This window comes from Drosophila ananassae, chromosome 3L (genome assembly GCF_017639315.1).
Source record: "Drosophila ananassae strain 14024-0371.13 chromosome 3L, ASM1763931v2, whole genome shotgun sequence".
Taxonomy (NCBI): Eukaryota; Metazoa; Arthropoda; class Insecta; order Diptera; family Drosophilidae; genus Drosophila; species Drosophila ananassae.
In genome coordinates this window covers 19,344,830-19,365,846 of record NC_057929.1, presented here as the reverse complement: position 1 = coordinate 19,365,846, position 21,017 = coordinate 19,344,830, and the positions used below count along the sequence as shown (strand labels likewise).

Below are 21,017 nucleotides of genomic sequence, written 5' to 3'. Positions count from 1 at the left end.
TCATATTTACATTCTTTTATTTACAATAAACAATAGCTGCTATTTTTTACAATTTGGCGATTGGCCCAGTATCGTCTAGAAATATATCCGTAGATAAAAGGTGAATGTTTTGAGGGTAGCAAGCATACTTTATAAGATCTTTTACACCAACGTCGGCAAGAACTTCGTCGTCAATAAAAAAATGTCCGGTGTAATCCCTTGCGTCCCGGCAGATTATCGCATAAGCCGCGTCTGCCATTATTTCGGGTTTACGGGAATAAAGGGCTCCTTCAGGTCCGTGGAGCATTTCCACCGCTGCTGTGTGGATTGTGGTACGTGGCCAGAGTGCATTCACAGCGACGCCCAGACTGCGGAATTCTTCTGACATGCCCAATACGCACATTGACATGCCGTACTTGGCGATGGTATACGCAGTATGGTTGGCAAACCAAAGCGGGTTTAAATTTAGGGGAGGCGATAGGTTTAGAATGTGCGGATTTTCACTTTTAAGTAAATACGGGAGACAGCACTTTGACCTGTTGAATTTAATTGTAGATAAGTGGATGGTCATACATAACAAGGTAGCACCTGAAATACTTACACTAGAAATGTACCCCTAGTGTTTATATTTTGCATAAGATCGTACCGCTTCATTTCTGTGTCCAAAGTGCCCGTTAAAGAAATGGCACTGGCATTATTAACCACGATATCGATGCCCCCAAACATGGCCACGGCGGCCTCCACTGCCTGAAGCACCTGTTGCTCATCACGCACGTCGACTATGCAAGGGAGCGCTCGACCTCCTGCCCTTTCGACTAAGAAGCACACAATGGTACAGGTACAAAAGTCAAATTCCAATGCTAGCACTCACTTTCGTTTGCAGCGGTGTAGATGGTGCCCTCCAGCTTGGAATGCGGCGCTGCAGTCTTTGCTGCGATAACTATGTTGGCTCCATCGCGAGCAGCTTTAAGTGCAATGGCTTTTCCGATTCCTCGGGACGCGCCTGTGATAAACAGAGTTTTCCCCCGTAGTTTTCTAGCAGTTCAAATTGATAGTTAAAAAGCTGCTTTAGAATTAAAAGTGAACTTACCCAGTATTTTTCATTTTAAGGTTGTTGTAGCGCCAAAGGTTCTGATTCAAATGATGGTCCAAAACCGTTTCTCACATAAACGAAAACGACAAGTGATAAGATAGTATTAATGATTAACTATATATATTCTTAAAGATAAACAGCTTTGAAAATCTTAATCGTAGTGTCGACAGTGCTACCAGATGCCGAATCGGAGTTTACTGCTATCCGATAGTACTTTAGGGGAAACTCTGGCAGCACTGTGCTATGTGCCATCGCTAACAGCGTGTTTTTCGTTTTCCGCCGAAATGGAAGCCGGTGTTTTTGGATTTATTTTGCTGCTTTTAGTAAAAGACATCGTTGTAAATGGAGCCAGGCTCAATCATCCGCGTGTTTTGCTGCCCATTTTCCAGGGAAAGGCCGTAAACTTTACCCTAGAGGTTGACGAGCAAAACTGTTACAAATGGTATGTAGGCGTCCCTTGTAGGCTTTTGTTTTTAAATTTCTCCATGAATTCTCAGGACTTCTTCGCGTCAGGACCTGATATCTGTGATGCCAGTTTACCATGGCTTTAGCGAATGTGCTTACCAAGCGGTGGTTACGGTGCGTACTAATGATCGTCGTCGCAACACTGCCATCGTCTTCGCTGAAGAAGAACAGACTGGGGAGACACTGCGCTGTGACGTGATAGTAGACGTAATAGCTAGCCTTAATGTTCGAACCGCTACCCGACAGCTGTACTTGGAGGAGGCTCCAGCCATGTTTGAGCTGCACGCATTCGATGAGCAGGGAAACGAATTTTTTACGCTAGAAGGCATTGAGTTCGTATGGGAGATATCAGAGCCGGGAGGTAACAAGCCCGCCGCTATGCGTCACCTCACTTTTACGGATAGTCCGTATCACACGGTGCCCCCTGCTCTAGAAAGTTTTGAAGCAAAAGGAATCATGGGATACATGATTCTTTTGGAAGGAATCAACACAGGTACCTCCAAGGTGACCATCAGCATGCCTCAAACTGATTACATTCACGTCCCACCTATCGAGGTGTATATAAGTGTGCTAGCCAACATTATTATCGAGCCATCTGAAGTCACAATCCTGGCTGGAGATTCAATAACATTTCGCATTATGCAGCTTAAAATGGATCGTTTGTACGATATTACTGATAGCCAGCAATATTATTTGGAGATAGAAGATGCTAATATAGCATACATGCGAGGTAGCAGTGCTACGGGAGGCGCATTGGGTCGAACTCAAGTCATACTACGGGACCGTAACATGGCAGACTTTGACAAGGCCACCAAGGGTCCCACTGCACTTTTAACAGTCGCAGAACCTAGCAGATTAGGCATAAGTTTGCTGCCACATCTTAACTGGATTACTGTGCAAGGAGAGCGGCACACGGTCGCATTGGACTTGTTTACTGCTGATGGACAGCAAATTACTTTAGGAACTAGTTACTCCATTGGCTCAGAACTGGACGAATCTATATTTACCGTCCGACAGCGTACCCGAAACGGTAGCCGCCTTTTTGGCGAAGCTACGAAGGAGGGTGTCAGCCAGGTGTATGGCTCATACAAAGACGTAAGTGGGCCCACTTCCAATATTTGTTAAATTGTTAGACTGTATTTTTTTTTTGTTTTTTTTTTTTCACCTTTTTTCAGCTTTCTATACAAGCGGAGCTGCAGATATATGAGAGCTTGAAACTCACACCATCGGTAGTTGTCCTTCCATATGATCCAAGCAGCATTAAACCATTAAAGTTGCAATTCCATGCATCAGGCGGCGACTACAACTATGCCTGGTTTTCAGGCAATCCACAAGTGCTACAAATTGACGCTCAAGGCTTAGCGACTGCTGAGATTCGTGACGTGCGACCATCATTTTTAACCCAGGAAATGTTTGAGGCTGGCAATAAACTGACTGCCCAGACCACAGTTAAAGTTACACTTGCAAAGAATCAAAAAATTGCACGCTTGGCCCAAATACACTTCCTTCCGCCTAAGCGCCTTGAGATCAAGAAGTACAATTTCGAAACGGCCATTGAGGACTATATATTCTTGCATGTAGCCATGTATACTCGGGTTAACCATTCTGATGTGCCATATACAAATTGTGACAACCTTCATTTCCAACTGGTCTTTAGCCATCCAATTTTACAACATGAGAATAATGGAGAAACGGCTGACCCAGCTTCAGATGTCTGCCATGTGCTCCGTTTACGTGCCACATCTGTGGGTAGCACCTCACTCCGTGTCTCGTATTTCTTCCAGGATAAGGAGCTGTACGACACTGTCGACCTTTATGTCTTTGAAAAACTATCGGTTCTGAATCCTGTGGAGAACGAAGTGGTACTTCCTGTTGGTTCGTCGCATAACGTACTATTCACGCACGGGCCAGAACACATTTTTACATTGGAGGCTAAGCTAACTAAGACCACAGTATTCGACAAAAATGTGATTAAAGTATCAGAGGTGGAGGAAACTCAGAACTTTGTGACCGCATTTACTGTATTATGCCATAAACTGGGAGAAGCAGAATTTATCTATCGAGTTCAAAACACCTTAATGAAGCCAAGCTTTGTTGCCTACACATCACAGCTTACCACCAAGGTTCGATGTGTACGCCCACGTTTTTTGAAGCTTCTTGCGCGCCAGCAACTCCTGGAATCTTGCCCTCTGGAACATCGTTCATCTTTCCTATACTTGAAAGACCACGGAAACAAATTCGAGATCGAAATCGAAGTCCAAGATGCCAAGAATCGAAGACTAATGAATATTAGCTCTCTTTTGATAGATTGGGAATTTGCCGCTGGCGATGAAAAGTATCAGAGAGATGGTATTGAACACACAGAAATATCGGAACTCAATTCTCTTCATGGTGTAATCCTTCCGAGTCGTGACATTCTTGTACTGACCATTGGCGAGATTGCATCTAATTTCCGTGTTAAAGGCACTGTAGCGCATTATAAGGATAAGCTTCTGTCTCAACTAGATATCACTGCAGAGCGACCACCATTTGGCGTTAAGGATGTGAGTTATTATGAGGTGGAGGCTATCAGAAATCCAAAATAATTATTATCTATTCTTTCATTAGCCAAAAACAGGGTTGACAAGCACACCTGTTATCGAGAACGAGGTCCGATTTCACACAATTAACAGAACTCTGCTGTCAAAGGATTTTGTGAGCATTTTTCTTGCCAAAGACTACAACGAGCGAATTCCCATAGCCCAAGGAAGTGGCCATTTTCACCTTGAGCTTTCCGAGCAGGGAATCGTGAAGGCAAACTACGATGCGCAATCCCGAATATTAGTTCTGACGCCGTTACATCTTGGCCATGTGCGTCTTCAGTTAACCGATAACTGCCTGACAAACGAAGCCAGTCACTTATCCATTTCCGTAGTTGGCATCGGAGCAATCAAGGTTATTAGCATGGAACGAGTAGAGCGCTCCGCTCGCATAGAAGCAATAGTCCGACTTTATGACACCAATGACAACCTGTTGTTGATTGATCACAGCAGACTGAGTATATACGATCTTTCGGAGTTGGTGATGGACCCAAGTGTGCTCAGTGTACGACTTGGAGACCAAGACCACTTAGGGACTGGAGAAATACGATATTTTATTCATGGAAATAACGTTGGAGACACTAAAGTTGTTTTTCAATCTGGCAACGGCGACCAGACGGTGCTAAGTGAACCGCTGAATGTTCAAGTTTTTTCTCCGATTCGACTGTATCCACGAGATTTCACTTTAGTGGTGGGAAGCAGTATTCAAATCAGTTACCAGGGTGGTCCGCAGCCAAATTCGAATGTAATATATTTTATCGAAAAGGAAAATGTTGCAAGTGAGTTGAAACATAAATTATTGCTCCATATTGTCCATGCTCTACATTAATGTTCTTTTCAGCTATGAGCTCGACTTCAGTAACTGCTCTACGCTTAGGATCCAGTCAGATTACTGGCAAATGCATTCAAAGGAACCCTGTCACAGGCAAAGACGAGGTCATATCCGAGGATACTGTGTCACTTCATGTCGTTTCCTTAAAAGCAATTCAAATCCGCGTGCCTCTTGTCCATATTCGAATTGGTGCAGTTATGCCGGCCACCATTTGGGGGATTCCCGATCTGTCGCCTATGGTGTTGGGAACTCTTCAAGGCATGCAGATTTCCTGGTCTGTCAACCAACGTGAGGTCGTAGAGATATTCAACGTCTTTTCGGAAGCAGGTAATTATTTTTCAACAATGGAAGCTAGAACTTTAATTTAGATACCTTGCACGGATACTGCATTAGAGAGAAGAGGTTTCGCTCTATGTTCACAACGTGCACGAATATTAACCTTTAAAAATGTTCTCCGATGAGCTTGCTTAGTCCAGTTTCTAAGCAGGAACAGATACGGAACATATAAAAAATCTAACTTTATTTTCTTTTATTTTTAATCAACTGCATAATTAGACCAACAGAAAAATATTCAATGGAAATTTTTAAATATTGATGATATTCGTTTTATCATTAATCAGTCTTGCAATTCTCGGCTCGAATGGAGTAATTTTTGTTAGGAATTTTCCAGTGATCTTTACATATGTTTAACTTTTTTAATTTAAATAAAAAAGGAAACTTTGACTGACTTATCAGTAAACTTGAAATTTGAATCTAAAAGAACCCATTTTTTTTTATCTGGGTTTCTCAGCTCAGTTTTCAAAGTATATTTATACGTATCTCTCTAAACTGCTAAATGAAACACTTTATTTTTGAATTCGATTTAGATTCCGACTAGAGAATGTCGGAGAAATATAAATAATTAAAACTGATTTGAAAAACGAAGCTATAGCAATCCCATTACCAATGTTCTTAAGCAATGTATTCACATTGTGTAGCGTTCATTTTTAAAGCCCTTGAATTCTAAACCCTCCATTGTTGCAAAAAAAATGAATTTTTAGGTATAAAAAAGAATCGATCTAAAAGTTTTAAACTATGAATTAGAAACTTAAGTTAAAAAAATATTAAGTAATGTTAAATAATGTGAACCTTTTTTTAATGGATATTTATTAACTATATAACTTTGATTATAGGGATCGAGTACAAAAATGAAGACTTAATTTCGGTTCGAATACGAGCCTTGAACTCTGGCAGGGTCACAGTCACGGCAAGCGTGTCTTTGGCAGATGGAACAAAGCTGCCTCCAGCACGGGTGGAGGTAATGGGTGAGTGAGCAATTGAGAAATTAGAATCCTAAATTAAAAACGCTATCGCAGTTTTCAAAAGACTGGAGCTGGTTGCACCCAAACCAATCAAAATAGACTCTATTTTGGCGGCACCGCGGAGTACGCTTCAGCTGAAAGCTAATATGGACGATGTGGTTTACAAGTTGGCTGGTCAAAGTAACAATATTGTTAGCATTTCGCCAAATGGCCTTTTGCACACAAAAGACACCCTCGGACGAGATCTGATTATTGTAAGTGACTCCTTTTTTGGATTGAAAAATGGATTATGTTGAAATTTGTTTTACTGCTTGATTCAAAGGCGAAAACAGTGGACCAAACGCTACCCATTGACATAGAAGTAAAAAACGTCGAATATATTTTGGTGTCGTTGATACCGGCTATCAAACTAAAAACAATTGACCACAAGGTTCCACGGGGCATGAACTTCATATTCAAGGTTTCGTTGCATGACAATCTGGGAACTGAGTTCTCAGAGACCATTGGGGATGGAAACGAGCTTTACTATGAGCTAGCCACCACAGACATGGTCGATGTGCAAATAAATAATAATTTTTCAATAGCGGTGAGTGTTCCTTACTTATTTCTTATATATCCAGTTCCTTTTACACTTGCCCACAGTCTTTTAAGTATTTTGAGCTTGATTCCTAAAAGTTTTAAATCAAAGCAAACAAAACTTTTGCGTGCCCTATGCATCAAATAAAAGACAGAGTTTTTATATATGTAATTTATATATATATAATATGTAATTTCGGCGGTATATATTTAATATTTGATAATATATGCAGCTACTTAATTTAATGGGTATATATGTAATTTCGAAGGAATCGATATACCCTTTAAATTAAGTAGCTGCATATATTATTAAATATATATCGGATCGTATATGGTTGGTCGATCCTTATGAGAATTTCATTAAATATCAAGCATAATAGGTTTTGTCATTTCCGATCGTTCAGTTATATTGCAGATATAGAATATATAGGCCGATCCTTAAGAAATTTGATAGATTTTATTATTTTTCTCCAAAAGGATTCATTTCAGATTAGTTTAATAATTACATTAAAAAAACTTAGAAAAGGATTTTATAATAGTTGAAGTTAACCTTTCCCTGACAGCCGATTCACATTTATCGACTATATTTTGATTTAGTGAGTTTTCTCAAATATAAGATATACCAAAAGTTCCGTCATGTAAAGGGATAACTCCAACGTAAACAAAATCGTTAGGGCAAAAAAAAAATTTATTAAATAAATTTACTTTTCAGTGAATTTTTATTTTAATAGTTAGAGGCTTGGTTTTAAAGAAAAACAAAATATGTTTGGAAAAATTCGTTGTTGAGATATCAATCGTACGTGTATTTGGGAGTGATGGGATTAAAGTTGCAAAAAGTGATATTTTATTCTTACTAAAAAACATACAATAATTCTATGCAAAAGTAACAACTTTAGAAGATATTTTTTAAAGATACTGGAAGCGTAACTTTATTATTTAACTTTCCATTTAATAGTACAACATTCGAACAAAATTGTTGATAATTTTGCGAGTTACAGAAAGTCTTTAGAGGCTCCTTGAAAAAAAGTTAATTTGTTCAGTATGCAGAACTGGGCACAGAATCATCCGAGTTAAAAATCCAAAATTAAAATGCATTTAAAACGAACCAGTTTCTCTAGTTTTTTGACGCTAGTCACTCGACGCTAGACGTCGAGTTTTTATACCCTTGCAGAGGGTATAATAATTTTAGTCAAAACTGTGCAACGCAGGGAAGGGCAGTGGAACGGTGCCTAAAAATCAGCTCCTGAGTCGATATGAGCATGTCCGTCGGGCGTCGGTCCGTCAGTATGTCTGGATCTACACGAACAAGTCTCCCAGTTTTAAAGCTCTCGAGTTCAAACCTTGCACACCTTATTCTTTTCTTTACACGCAGTATATAAGTCAGTACGGAATCGGTCTACTATATTCTATAGCTTCCATATAACTGATTGATCGGAAATGCTACAACTGTGCTGAATTTTTAGTCAGAGGGATGGTACTTTTTATAGATTTTTTGATCGGCTTGTTCCGGTCTACCAATTTTCACAAAGATCAGCCGACTATATTCTATAGCTGTCGCATAACTGAACGATCGGAATCCTCACAAGGATCGACCACCTATAGCCGATATTTGCGATTGATATCTTAGAATATAAGCTGTCACTTTACTGCAACTTCGGTTTCGTCCGAAATAAGCTTTCCTTTCTTTTAGATTTCCATGGCACTTAGAAGTCAAAAAACAGATTTTCATAAAAAAAATTGGATTGGCGTAATTGGTTTCTTTGAAATTAATAAAATTGAAATTATTCAAAATTAATAAATACATTTTTTGTAAATACCGACTTAGAAAATGAAACTTTTCTGGAGACCGCTTTCAAATTTTCGCTACAAAATTAAAGGAAGGTTTGCAGAGGGTATTATAATTTTGGTCAAAAGTGTGCAACGCAGTGAAGGAGACATCTCCGACCCTATAAAGTATATATATTCTTGATCAGGATCACCTCCTGAGTCGATATGAGCATGTCCGTTTGTCCGTCTGTCCGTTTCTACGCAAACTAGTCTCTCAGTTTTAAAGCTATCGAGTTGAAACTTTGCACACACCCTTCTTTCCTTTGCAGGCAGTATATAAGTCGGAACGGCCGGGATCGGTCGACTATATCCTATAGCTGCTATATAACTGATTGATCGGAAATGCCATAACTTCGTTGTTTTTCAAGTTAGAAGGATGGGACTTTCTATGCTTTCTAACTTGGGCAAACTAACGATCTGCCAAATTTCGTAGGGATCGGCCAACTATATACGATCCGCTATATATCTAATAATATAAGATGCGACTCAACTGCAAGGGTAAATAAACTTCGGCTCCGCCCGAAGTTAGCTTTCCTTTCTTGTTACTTTGTAAATTTTGCTCTAGTTCTGATTAAATATTTTGAAAAGAAACCCCTTAAAAATGAAATCGATGCATTCACGATGCATTGAAAAAAATGAAAACAATGCATTGTAACGAAACACTTATATTACTTACAGATAAACCTTTACCGGGAAACTAATAATGTGATTACCATCGGCCTTCGGGACTCGGCTGGAGTAAAACACGCGGAGGACTACATCAAACTGGCAGTGGTTGAGTCTAAGGCTATTTATCCCACAAAGGTGAGTTAACGAAGACTTTCAAAATTTTAAATTAGGTCTAGCCGTAACTCTATAGTTTTAAAAATGAAATTCCATTGGTAAAGTGTCTGGTTTTAGTATTAGGCTATGTGGGTTCCGTGGGGAAAACACGAAAGTCTATTGGTTTGTAAAGTACGATGATTAAATGTAATATAATATAATAATTCGTTAATACGTAATGCCATATGGGTAATTCTCTAATGTCGAACGCGTCATTCGTACGCATAACAACAGAAAATAAAACAAGCACATGTTTTTTTATTTTTACAAAAGTAAATCTTATAGCTCTTGATAAGTACATACTATAATTGGTGCAAATATAAATTTTGGATGACATTTTGCTTTTAAAATATTCAAACAAATCTAGGGCTGTCGCACGCGACACAGACAGAAGTTACTTTTTCAAAAACCATTTCAAACTCTGATTTCGGATTTTTTGAATGTCTCACGCGACAGTGAAAGAAACTGATAGTCTGATCAAAATTGGCAAAAATTACCAATAGCATCGTTTTTTTTTAATTTATGTTTTAATCTTTGGTTATCAGCCGATATTAAAAATAGTCAATGCATTAAAACTCTCTTTACGAAAACTATTTAAAACAAATCATGCCACTGAAATGTTGAAAATTGAACTTTCGCACTTTTAGACCTTAAAATATTTCAAAATGGGCTAAATTAAATGTAAAACATTATTAAATTACTTATATAAAACATACTTTTATTGAATTTAAATTTATTGGTTTTGGTTGATTTTTCCGGAGAATTACCCATAAGTGCTGTAATATGTATGAACAAAAATGTAATGATGACATGAAACAAACATTTTTTCCCTGACCACCAACAGACTATTTTCTCAGTGGGCGATGTTATTTGCTTCAGTTCACCTCTAATGCTTTCATCGATTTGGAGCAGTTCAAATGAGCAGATTGTGACGATAAACAAACACTCAGGTGAGTAGATGGTAACCGTTTTTGATCCCATTATGAGAAGAAAAACATTTTAAGACAAAAAAAGACTCAAGGTGATGTTGAGCCAATAATGGTTATATAACCTCTGTTTTTATTGTCTAATTGTCGTATATATTATCAACTGTACCATAAAGGTCATCATGAACCAAACGCTCAGTGTATTGGCGTCTTTTTAGCCCTTTGTTTTTAAATCAAAACATGTGCCACGAAATCCCAAAGCAATTTCCTGAAAATCAAATTTCGTTATAGCAAAAAAAGTGTTCGTACTAAAGAAACAGATTTCGTTAAGATAAGATTGGGGACTACATATATCCCTCATAGAATTTCTCATGCCAAATGGAAAAAAAATTGTAAAGATTCAACACTTCATTGCTTCAGCATTGGATTAGGAATAAGCTCGGCGCATTCAATCATTAAAGTGTTATTACGCTTGTTTCAGTTATTTGATTTAAAAATTTATCAAATGGTATTTCAAAAGTTGGTTAAGGCTTAACCAGCAGAAATCTATGATGAGTACTTTGTTTACTTTGGCGATAACATTTAATTTAAAAGGGCAAAAATAAAATAACGTTATCAACTATTCTAAATCGATTTTCTGGGTTACAGGCGTTGCACGCGTATTACAATATAGGCAAAGTGCTGGAGAAAAAATTATTATAACCACCGGAGACGCGGCCAGTCGAGGCGGATTTATAAAGTATGATTTGGAAATCCGAGAGTCAGATGTGGTATGTCAAAATGGAACTATTCTAACCTTGTGTTCCCCTTATCCACCAAAATTATTTGCAGATTCTTTTCGCCAAGTCACTGGACATATTCAGTGGATCAGAATATGTGGGACGACTGGTTCTTCGCAACCATGTGCAAGCTGATAAGTACAGCAACCTGGTGGGTATAACCCATAAAAACTATGCGTCCCAATCTATTCTTATAATACGCTTTCCGTCGACAGATTGCCCTTAACATGTCAAAGTGCGCCACACAATTGGAAAGCACGCCTGTGGATATTTTCACTTGTCGCTTGGGGGCTAAAAATGCACTCGGTCGCCAATTACTGAAGTTTTACAAAGTGGAGGCATGGTTCGATTCTACTTCTGGGCAGTATAGCTGTCGATTGGTGCTAGTGTCAAATTTCGTTGAACTGTTGGCCCTTGTCAAGACTAAAGATGTGTTCTTGGAGCTGGAGGTAGATCTCTAATACATATTTGCATTTTTATTTAACCACTCACCGTTTAGATTGCATAATTTTTAACAGGCTGCAACATCTGGCGGAATTGTTGACACAATGTCGTTGAAACTCGTGCCTGGAATTAAAGTGTCACCCGAAAGTATACGGATAGCTGACTTAAAGTCGCAGGAAATGCATATTAGTGGTCTAGATAAGGCACTGCACAAAGTTCAGGTAAGGTAATTTTCTTACAAGCGAAATTATGTTTTTAAGTAAATAGGGGATTAAATATAGCCATCAAATTCGAAAATGTATTTTTTTTTTTGCATAGAGGATGTTTAAAGCTTTTTCGCTTTGCGTATGTCCGAAGGCGTTAGTTACTTTTTAAAGTACAAAATTATGTACAACAAGCTCTGAGACTGCTTTGGCAGCTTCAAGGCAGAGAGCGTTCCACGAATTTTGCAAGTTTTTTTTAAAGACTATCCCTGCTGCCACCATTAGTCATTCGACCAAGAAGTAGATGTCCATTGTTAACATTGTTGCTAGCCCTCAAATATTTCCGCAAGTGGCATTGCATCATAAGCCTGCGGGGAGGGAGAGAGGCGCAGAACACTGAAGGGAAGCATGAGAATAATCAGACGGAGACATTATAACGCAATGTCAATGGAAGAATGCTGCAGGCAAGTCTTGTATTCTCTATATAGAACTTAGTTCACTGAAAAACAGAAAGCAGGCAGAAGTGTCGTTTGTGGTTGAAAAACGAAAAATGACAGCATTTTGCGTTACTTCCGTTTCCGGACACCTTGAGGCTTTATTTGGTTTGGCTTTCAGTAATATATTACCTGCCGCTGAAATTCTAATTATAGTTGGTTATAGTTGGGTGGTGATTTTAAATGTGGGCATTTCCGGAACATTCAATACCTAAAGCATTATGAGAGATATGTATATAAATGTATCTCAGTCAGTTAGTTTTGGTCCGAAATGGTCCTCTTAAACTCTATATTATTAAAAATACACGACTTCACAAGAAAGGAAAGCTAACTGCCGGCAGAACCAGAGTTAATATAACCGTGCAGTTAACTGACAATTCTACATTTAGCAAATATAGCAAATATCGTCTATATTTGATCGATCCTTGTGAGAATTTTTTTATAACATTAATTTCTTATAATCGGGGACTGCAAATAATGATTACACGGTGCGACAGTGAAAAAACACTTGTGAAACGAGATAGTGTAGGTTGTTAATCTGGTCGAAGAGAACTCAAAAATATTTTTTTTATATTTTTGGAACCCTCCAATTTTTATTTATTTAAAAAAAAACGTTTTTCGGGACTTTTTCGCGCTTAAAAATTCCTGAACGCGTTTTTTTCAACTGATTTCAAAATTTTCGGTGTTCTTCAATAGTTAAATGTTGTAGCTTTTGAAAAAAAAATATATCTTCGATTTTGTTGAACAAAAAGGACAAAATTTTTACACCTGAAACTGAAGTTTGTGACTTTTATTCGTGTTTTTCGGATTTTGATGCCAGTTTTTCGGTACAACTTACAAAAATTCGGCCATTTTTTATACATATCAAGGTTGCCTCATTCATTCTGAATAAAACGAGACAAATTTCATCAAAAAATTATTAAAATTGGTGAAGTTATAACGCTTTTCCCAAAAAAAGTCAATTCAACCTTGCGTGCGCTCCGGAGTAACAGTGTGTATAAGAAAGGAATATGCTCTTCTTCTTATAGTGCTCCCATGGTTTTATTGACTTTTTTTGGGAAAAGCGTTATAACTTCAACAATTTTTATTATTTTTTAATGAAATTTGTCTCGTTTTATTTAGTATTAATGAGACAATATTAATATGTGGCATAAATGACAGAATTTTTGTCAGAAGAAAGCAATATACTCTTATTTTTATACACATTGTTCCTCCGAAGCGCTCGCTAGGTTGAGTTGACTTTTTTTGGGAAAAGCGTTATAACTTCACCAATTTTCATAATTTTTTGATGAAATTTGTCTCGTTTTATTCAGAATGAATGAGGCAACATTGATATGTATAAAAAATGGCCGAATTTTTATAAGTTGTACCGAAAAACTGGCATCAAAATCCAAAAAACCCGAATAAAAGTCGAAAACTTCAGTTTCAGGTGTAAAAATTTTGTCCTTTTTGTTCAACAAAATCGAAGATATATTTTTTTTTCAAAAGCTACAACATTTAACTATTGACGGACACCGAAAATTTTGAAATCAGTTGAAAAAAACGCGTTCAGGAATTTTTAAGCGCAAAAAAGTCCCGAAAAACGGTTTTTTTAAATAAATAAAAATTGGAGGGTTCCAAAAATATAAAAAAAATATTTTTTAGTTCTCTTCGACCTACAACCTACACTATCTCGTTTCCCAAGTGTATTTCGTTTTTTTTTTTTGTCGCACAGTGTTATTGTTATGATGTTTTTTTTTATAACAAAATATTGACAATTTATTGATTTTTTTTGTGCTCAGAAATTAATTATTATTTTTAGTGCAAAAAATTAAAATCAAGAACAATGATTCTTTGAGCAAAAAAAAATTTTTTTAAAAATCATCAGTTTTGGAGCGAAAAAATAAAAATCAAGAATAATAATTTTTTCCCCTCAGAATTATAACCTTATTTAATATTTCAGTCAAATTATAATTACATGGTATAAGGAGGTATGCAATGAAAAATCTAAAATATTTAATAAATAGATCGTAATCTTAAATGTAGTACTTTTCTGAGCGAAAAAAAAAATCACAAATAATGATTACACAGGTTTTACCATATATTGAATTATGTAGGCCGTGAAATGGCGATGACTATCATTGTTTCTAGTTCATATCATTTTTGAAATGTATGTATACCAACTAACATTAAAAAATGGTATCTAGCAGTTACCATATCTTTGGAATACTCATCCAAAGTTGAAATCTCAGATTTTCTACATTAAATTTTGGTCTTCTATGAATTTTTCCCGAACATTTTTCGATGGAAGATTTTTATTTTCTTATTGAAACCAGTAGATCAGACCATGTTTTAATTTTGGATTTAAGGAAAAACTCAAAATAATTTTATTGAATTTATTATAGGTGGTTAAACAATATTTGCGTCAATTAAATTGGAGTTTTTAATCTCATATTTTCAAAAAGTCATGGCATTTGGGTCACATGAGTAAAAAAGAATCCCAAGATATTTCAATCTTTCACCTTAAAAAACACGAAAGGTATTCCATTTTCTTTCAAACACTTATATGGCAGCTGTAGGATATAGTCGACCGATCACGGCCGTTTCGACTTACATATATACTGCATGCAAAGAAAAGAAGTGTGTGCAATTTTTGAAGTGGTTAGCTTTAAATCTGGGAAAGTAGTTCGTGTAGGAACAGACAGACGGACTAGATTATATCGACTCAGGATCCTGATCAAAAAACATTGTAAACACAATGGTTTCGTCACCAAAGCTGATATCAGATATTTTGGGCGTGGCATTGGTTTTTATTTGAAAACTGCAAAAAGCAAATCCGCAACTGAATAAGTTTATGTAATGCTATGAATATACCTATGAATACCTTTGCTTCACAGCCAGCCCCATCGGTACCTCAACTTATCGGACTATATATTGAGTAAGCGACTTTTCCCAGATATGACATATATATTAAAAGTTGGGTTATCTTAAGGACTATCTCCACATTTAATATAAATAAGATCTTTAGAGCAAATATAATAAAAAAAAAAAAATGTCAATGTATTTATTTTTCCTTACGATTTAGACATTTATGTAACCTCAATTAATTTACTTAATTAGTAACAAACATACAAATTTTCAAACGCGGACGGGACTTTTTTAGTAGAAAAAATGGCAAACTTTTTCATTTGGGAAATTCTTTGAAAATCGTTTATCCTGAATAACTTTAGAAAAAAATGTCGAATGTGGATGGTTGAGGTACCAAGCGACGCGTATTTTGGAGAATTTGTGTATCTAAAAATATTGGTGTATTGGTATACATATATGGTGAATCAAAAGTGTTTTACATTAGCCAAATATTCTTGATCAGGATCACCTCCTGAGTCGATATAAGCATGTCCGTCTCTCTGTCGGTTTCTACGCAAACTAGTCTTTCAGTTTTAAAGCTATAGAGTTGAAACTTTGCACACATCCTTCTTTTCCTTGCAGGTAGTACCTAATAAGTAGGAACGGCCGGGATCGGTCGACTATATCCTATAGCTGCCAAATGCCATAACTTTGGAGTTTTTTAAGTTAGACTTGGGCCTTGGTAAAGATTCCATTTTGGGAAAAATAATCTAATTTGCCAAATTTAATAGGGATCGGCCAACTATATCCAATAGCCGCCATATAACTGAACGATCAAAAATGACACAACTGCAAGGGTATATCAACTTCGGCTCCGCCCGAAGTTAGCTTTCCTTTCTTTTTTTTAATACAAAGCCATCAGCATCAGCAAAATGGGTTTTAGAGTAAAAAAAATGTTGTATGAACTGGTCTGCAACATATCTAATGCAACAAAACCGTTTGTACAAAATTGAAACACTCTAAATATTTAAATCGACGGCACATCTTTATATACCCCCAATTTTATACTCCCATCTTTAATTACCCAATATAGAAAGGGCATTCAAATCTGAAGACTAACACAAATTAATTAAATAAGATTTATTTGAAAATCATATTAATACATTATAAATAATTACTTTATTTTATTGTGTTTATATCATTTTACAAAGGTAAAACCATCCGATCCCAAGTACTTTTCTATTGACCTCATAGAGCACGGGCATGGCGTGAGCAAGTTCCGACTTAAATTTTTCGATGACTTTCCGCTGGATGAGCATTTTTATGCACTGGTAATATCCCCGGAGACAGAACAACGAATTGAGGTAAGTTAATAATTTTGTAACATATTTGAATATAGGGAAGGTTATTGGCTCTTTTTTTTAAAGAAATTTTTTTCTTTTGGAAAATTTAGACGTTCAAACAAACTCAAATGCTCATGATTTTTTTTACATTAAATAAACTGAACACTTTTTGACATTTTTTGTGTTATAACCGGTAATTGTAAAGTTCACGAGGGTTTATTGTAATCGTAAAAATGTATATACATATGTATCAGGGAGAAACAATATCTACGACCCTGAAGTTCATAAAAAAATTGATGGAAAATATTGTACCTGTGGTACCTGTTTTATATTTTATATTGATAAATATGTGTTAGACGAAACTAATTAATAACTAATTAATAATGAATAAAATTAAAAGTTTATGACAAAGATACGATTAATTAAGAATTTATCCAAAAATTATAAATTTATTTATAGGTGCCAATAGTGGGCAGTACAATGATACAAAAATGCTCTGGAAGTTCGTATGGCGGACCAGTTATTTATCGATTGTTAGAGAACCTGGGATTTGTACTAACTACGACAGTGATTGTCATAATTTCTATATGGGGTAAGTTTTAACATTTATTTATTGTTATGGTTTTTACAAATTTTTTATTGCATCTTAAGTGGGCATGCGCAGTTGGAGTGCCAAAAAATAGACATTTTCCCCGAATTTTTTTCTCGTAAACTATTGAATTTTTTTGAAATATCGCATATACATAATTTTAACTTAAATTAAAAAAAAAAAAAAGTAGAAAATATTGAGCAGTTTCAAAGTTATGCCCCGTCGAAGGTGAGGTGCGTCTGAAAAACACGGGTCGAGGTGACCAAGACTGTGGAAATATGGATCGTCGGAAATCAAAAAATGAAACGGATTTACATTTATTGAAAGTTTATCTAGTACTTAATCGATGGATATTAAAAAAAAAAATTTGCGACAAAATGTCGACCTATCAAAGTTGAACAATCGTTTTTCGTTAAAAAAAGCGGTAGTTTTTCAGCTATAAAATAAAAAGTTTTGCATAAAAAAATCAATCCTTCGATTAAATACTAGATTATTATGTATTAAAGAAGCATGCTTAGTTTCAAGACAATCGGGTCTCTACTTTTCGAGTAAGAGTGGTCATCGACTTCAAAAACGTAGTTTTGAGAAAAACGTGTTTAAAGTTTCAACTCACTATTACATAAACCGGACGCCCCTATCTTTAAACATGTGTATCTCAATGAATTTTTACCGGATCATTTCAAAACTAAATATAAGGTTGTCAAATATCTCCCTTCCGCTTTTTTGCTCTTTATTCAATGCTTTATAAAAAGTGTTACAGTGATCGGATTTAGTTCAAATATGCGCCGTTTTGTTCGATAATCTGTTTCCATCTAGACGGCAACTTCATAATACCTCCCTCGTAGAAGCCCCCCTCCTTATTTGCGAAGAACTCGGACAGCCACTTTTCTTAAGCCTCTTTTGAGTTCAACTTTACACCACCAAGGGCGTTCGCCATGGACAGGAACAGGTTGTAATCACTTGGCGCTATGTCCGGGCTATATGGTGGATGCGATAAAACCTCCCATCCGAGCTCCCGTAGCTTCTGACGAGTCATCAACGAAGTGTGTGGTCTGGCGTTGTCCTGGTGGAACACTACACCCTTCCTGTTGGCCAATTCTGGACGCTTCTGGTCGATCGCCTGCTTCAAGCGGTCCAGTTGGTCGCAGTAGATGGTAGAGTTAAGCGTCTGGCCATATGGGAGCAGCTCATAGTGGATGATTCCCTTCCAATCCCACCAAACACACAGCAAAACCTTCCTGGCCGTCAATCCCGGCTTGGCCACTGTTTGGGACGATTCACCGGCCTTCGACCACGACCGTTTTCGCTTGATATTGTCGTATGTGATCCATTTTTCGTCGCCAGTCACCATCCGCTTCAAGAATGGGTCGTTCCGTTTCAGCAGCATATCGCAGGCGTTGATTCGGTCCAGAAGGTTTTTTTGCGTCAAATCATGCGGCACCCAAACATCAAGCTTTTTTTTGTATCCAGCCTTCTGCAGATGGTTTAAAATGGTTTGGTGACTAACTCCCATCTCCTGGGCGATGTCACGAGATACCAAATGCCGGTCTAACTCGATGTATTCCATGAAATTCAAAAGACAAAAAGGCGGGGAAGGGAGATATTTGACAACCTTATATCTTTTCACTTTAAGAAAATGCAAAAAAATAAATTCAATTTTTTGAAATTTACAAGTGCGCATGCCCCATTAAATTTTTGATCGCGCTTAATAGAAAATTAAATTTGAATCAGCGGTGCTATCCCTGGGTGCTATGGATTGTGTTTTGTTTTTTAATTCAACTACAAATTTATTGGTTTTAAGCTGTTTATACTTTTGTCGAGGGTCTTTTGATTTTGGTCAGAAGTGTGCAACGCATTGAAGGAGATATCTCCGACCCTATAAAGTAAATATATTCTTGATCACCTCCTGAGTCGATATAAGCATGTCAATCTGTCTGTTTGTTTATACGCAAACTAGTCTCTCAGTTTTAAAGCTATCGACTTCAAACTTTGTGCACAACCTTCTTTTTTTTGCAAGCAGTATATAAGTCGGGATCGGTTGACTCTATCCTGTAGCTGCCAACTATATGATCGGAATTGGCATAACTTTGGTGTTTAAGTTGTTTTTGCCAAAATATCTTATGTACCGAAAATCGAAAATGCCATAAATTTGATGTCTCCGAAAAAAGAAGCTTGAAACTTTTTCAAAATTCATATTAAAAGAAATTATTTTTAAAATTAACTCATTATAATAATTTCAGAATTTCGTTGTAAATCATATATTATAATATATTATAAAATAAAGTGTCACTTAACTGAAAGGGTTCGGCTTTGTCCGAAGCTTTCCTATTTCCTATAGGTTTAGTTTTGAAAAACTTTTCATTTTGAATCATATTTTTGATCAAAACGTTAAGTTGTTTTGCTACCCTTTTTCAAACTGATAAGAAGTTAGGATCGGCCTGAAATAATTTTCACGGTTTCTCAGCAGCGAATTTCCTAAAATCCTGAAACATCCCCCAAAAGCAGGAAACCCAAAAGAAGATGCCGCAACAGCAGAAACCTTTAAACAAATTAATCGGTCATCTCCGTACAAATTTGATTAATTGCATTTAGTATGCATATATCGAAATAGTTTTATTTAGCTTTTCCAATTCATTCATGCACTTATCGATTATCAACACATTTCTTTGTATGTATTACAGTGTATATGTCTTGCTTCCAAACGCAGGGAGTCACGCAAGTCAACTCTGAGGGTAAGTTTAATTAATAATTTTGGAGCACACCGCCTCGAGCTGGGGCTGAGTGCTATCGCTGCAACGGGTTTCGATGTTAGAGAAGGAGGCTGGACCGCCAGAAGCCACGCACAACTTTCGCCTACACTTCTGTATTAGTTTTAAGTTTTTAGTAATTTCTTGCATGAATACCATAAAGTTTTGGGCAACAGCGATGGAAACTTGGTCGATAAAGGCGAACTCTTTGCGCTATCATCATCAGTACTGTAGCATTTACAGAATTTCTTATTTATGACTTAAACTTTGATTTTTAACTTTATTGGGGTAGGTGCGGACGCGGTACTTTTCAATGACATAAACTACAGCAGTATGCTAACCATTAATGGTAATGCAATGCAAACCATTATCTCAATTCTTATGTTAGACTTTTGCTACTGAAATGTTTTATTTCGATATTAAATAAAAACCAAATTAACATTAAATATTCCAAATATTTCGCTTTCCTTATGTTTAGTATTCCAGAGCAAGAAATCGATGCCATCCTTCAGCGGCTCGCCCATATCAAAACTGAACGAAGATTCTTTCGCCAGTGAGTACCCATCCTGTTGTGCTTTTCGTTTTAATACCCATTTTTGTTGTAGACGCATCGAGTTCCCGCAACTATTCGCAAGAACGACGACGCAATTTTTCTGATTCACCAAACGACACTTATGTGTACGGCCATCCGCGGTTAAACTCCCCAAATAGATCAGGCAGCTCGCAACGCTTTAATTAACGGCTCGATGCAACTGGAAGCTGGCTACTGGGCTTCTAAAACGTACCTCAAGAATAGTTAAGGCTGTAAATAATTAAGTATGAGTTTCCTATTCATTTTGTATACTATCTTAGTACATTTTTTCAGTAACGTTTAGTAATTCATGTATCGTTATTATTATTAGATGGAAAAACTTTAACTGCCAATGCATATTTATACTCATATAATAAGGTCAGACTTAATTAAATCTAAATACTTTGTATTGTATTTTTCAAAAGAAGTATATAAGAACCATATTCGCTTTTGTCATGATGTTAATTTGTAATAAATAAAAAAGAAAATACAAGCAAACTATCAAACTATTATACCCTTATAGGGAGAAGTTATTTAATATGGTAAGTTGGAGTTATTCATATATTCATAAAGTTTATTCGTTTCATGACAATGTTGCACATTTAGTTGTAGCAATTATGG

The 21,017-nt window shown here is 36.6% G+C and overlaps 2 protein-coding genes across 3 annotated transcripts; one reads left to right on the top strand and one right to left on the bottom strand.

The window, feature by feature from the left end:
* Nucleotides 1-1,212, bottom strand: LOC6496672 (hydroxysteroid dehydrogenase-like protein 2). The gene is made up of 4 exons (XM_001961337.4): nt 1,070-1,212; nt 851-1,014; nt 581-794; nt 1-515 (listed from the first exon to the last, which is right to left on the bottom strand). Exons 1-4 carry the CDS (start codon nt 1,081-1,083, stop codon nt 47-49), a joined length of 861 nt encoding a protein of 286 aa, XP_001961373.1. The 5' UTR covers nt 1,084-1,212; the 3' UTR covers nt 1-46.
* A 31-nt stretch (nt 1,213-1,243) lies between these two features.
* Nucleotides 1,244-20,891, top strand: LOC6493897 (nuclear pore membrane glycoprotein 210). Of its 2 annotated transcripts, XR_006507262.1 has the most exons (20): nt 1,269-1,514; nt 1,570-2,632; nt 2,713-4,080; nt 4,145-4,895; nt 4,958-5,275; nt 6,121-6,252; nt 6,304-6,503; nt 6,572-6,835; nt 9,331-9,456; nt 10,319-10,424; nt 11,049-11,170; nt 11,232-11,330; nt 11,395-11,628; nt 11,698-11,844; nt 16,358-16,510; nt 16,949-17,081; nt 19,760-19,810; nt 20,304-20,378; nt 20,431-20,641; nt 20,728-20,877. XR_006507262.1 is itself a non-coding variant. In XM_001961336.4 (19 exons), exons 1-19 carry the CDS (start codon nt 1,252-1,254, stop codon nt 20,562-20,564), a joined length of 5,739 nt encoding a protein of 1,912 aa, XP_001961372.2. In that variant the 5' UTR covers nt 1,244-1,251; the 3' UTR covers nt 20,565-20,891. The 2 variants fall into 2 exon arrangements, 1 of the variants encoding a protein (XP_001961372.2); XM_001961336.4 differs by having other exon boundaries at nt 1,244-1,514; nt 20,431-20,891.
* The last annotated feature ends 126 nt before the right edge of the window (nt 20,892-21,017 follow it).

Excerpts from the sequence above, each read along its gene's own strand:
- LOC6496672 (XM_001961337.4), bottom strand. Across the intron at positions 795-850 it reads CTACACCGCTGCAAACGAAA|TCGAAAGGGCAGGAGGTCGA; the intron begins GTGAGTGCTAGC and ends TGTGCTTCTTAG. Across the intron at positions 516-580 it reads ACTAGGGGTACATTTCTAGT|GTCAAAGTGCTGTCTCCCGT; the intron begins GTAAGTATTTCA and ends TAAATTCAACAG.
- LOC6493897 (XM_001961336.4), top strand. The coding sequence starts at position 1,252 with ATGCCGAATCGGAGTTTACTGCTATCCGATAGTACTTTAGGGGAAACT. Across the intron at positions 4,081-4,144 it reads CACCATTTGGCGTTAAGGAT|CCAAAAACAGGGTTGACAAG; the intron begins GTGAGTTATTAT and ends TTCTTTCATTAG. Across the intron at positions 19,811-20,303 it reads CACGCAAGTCAACTCTGAGG|TATTCCAGAGCAAGAAATCG; the intron begins GTAAGTTTAATT and ends CCTTATGTTTAG.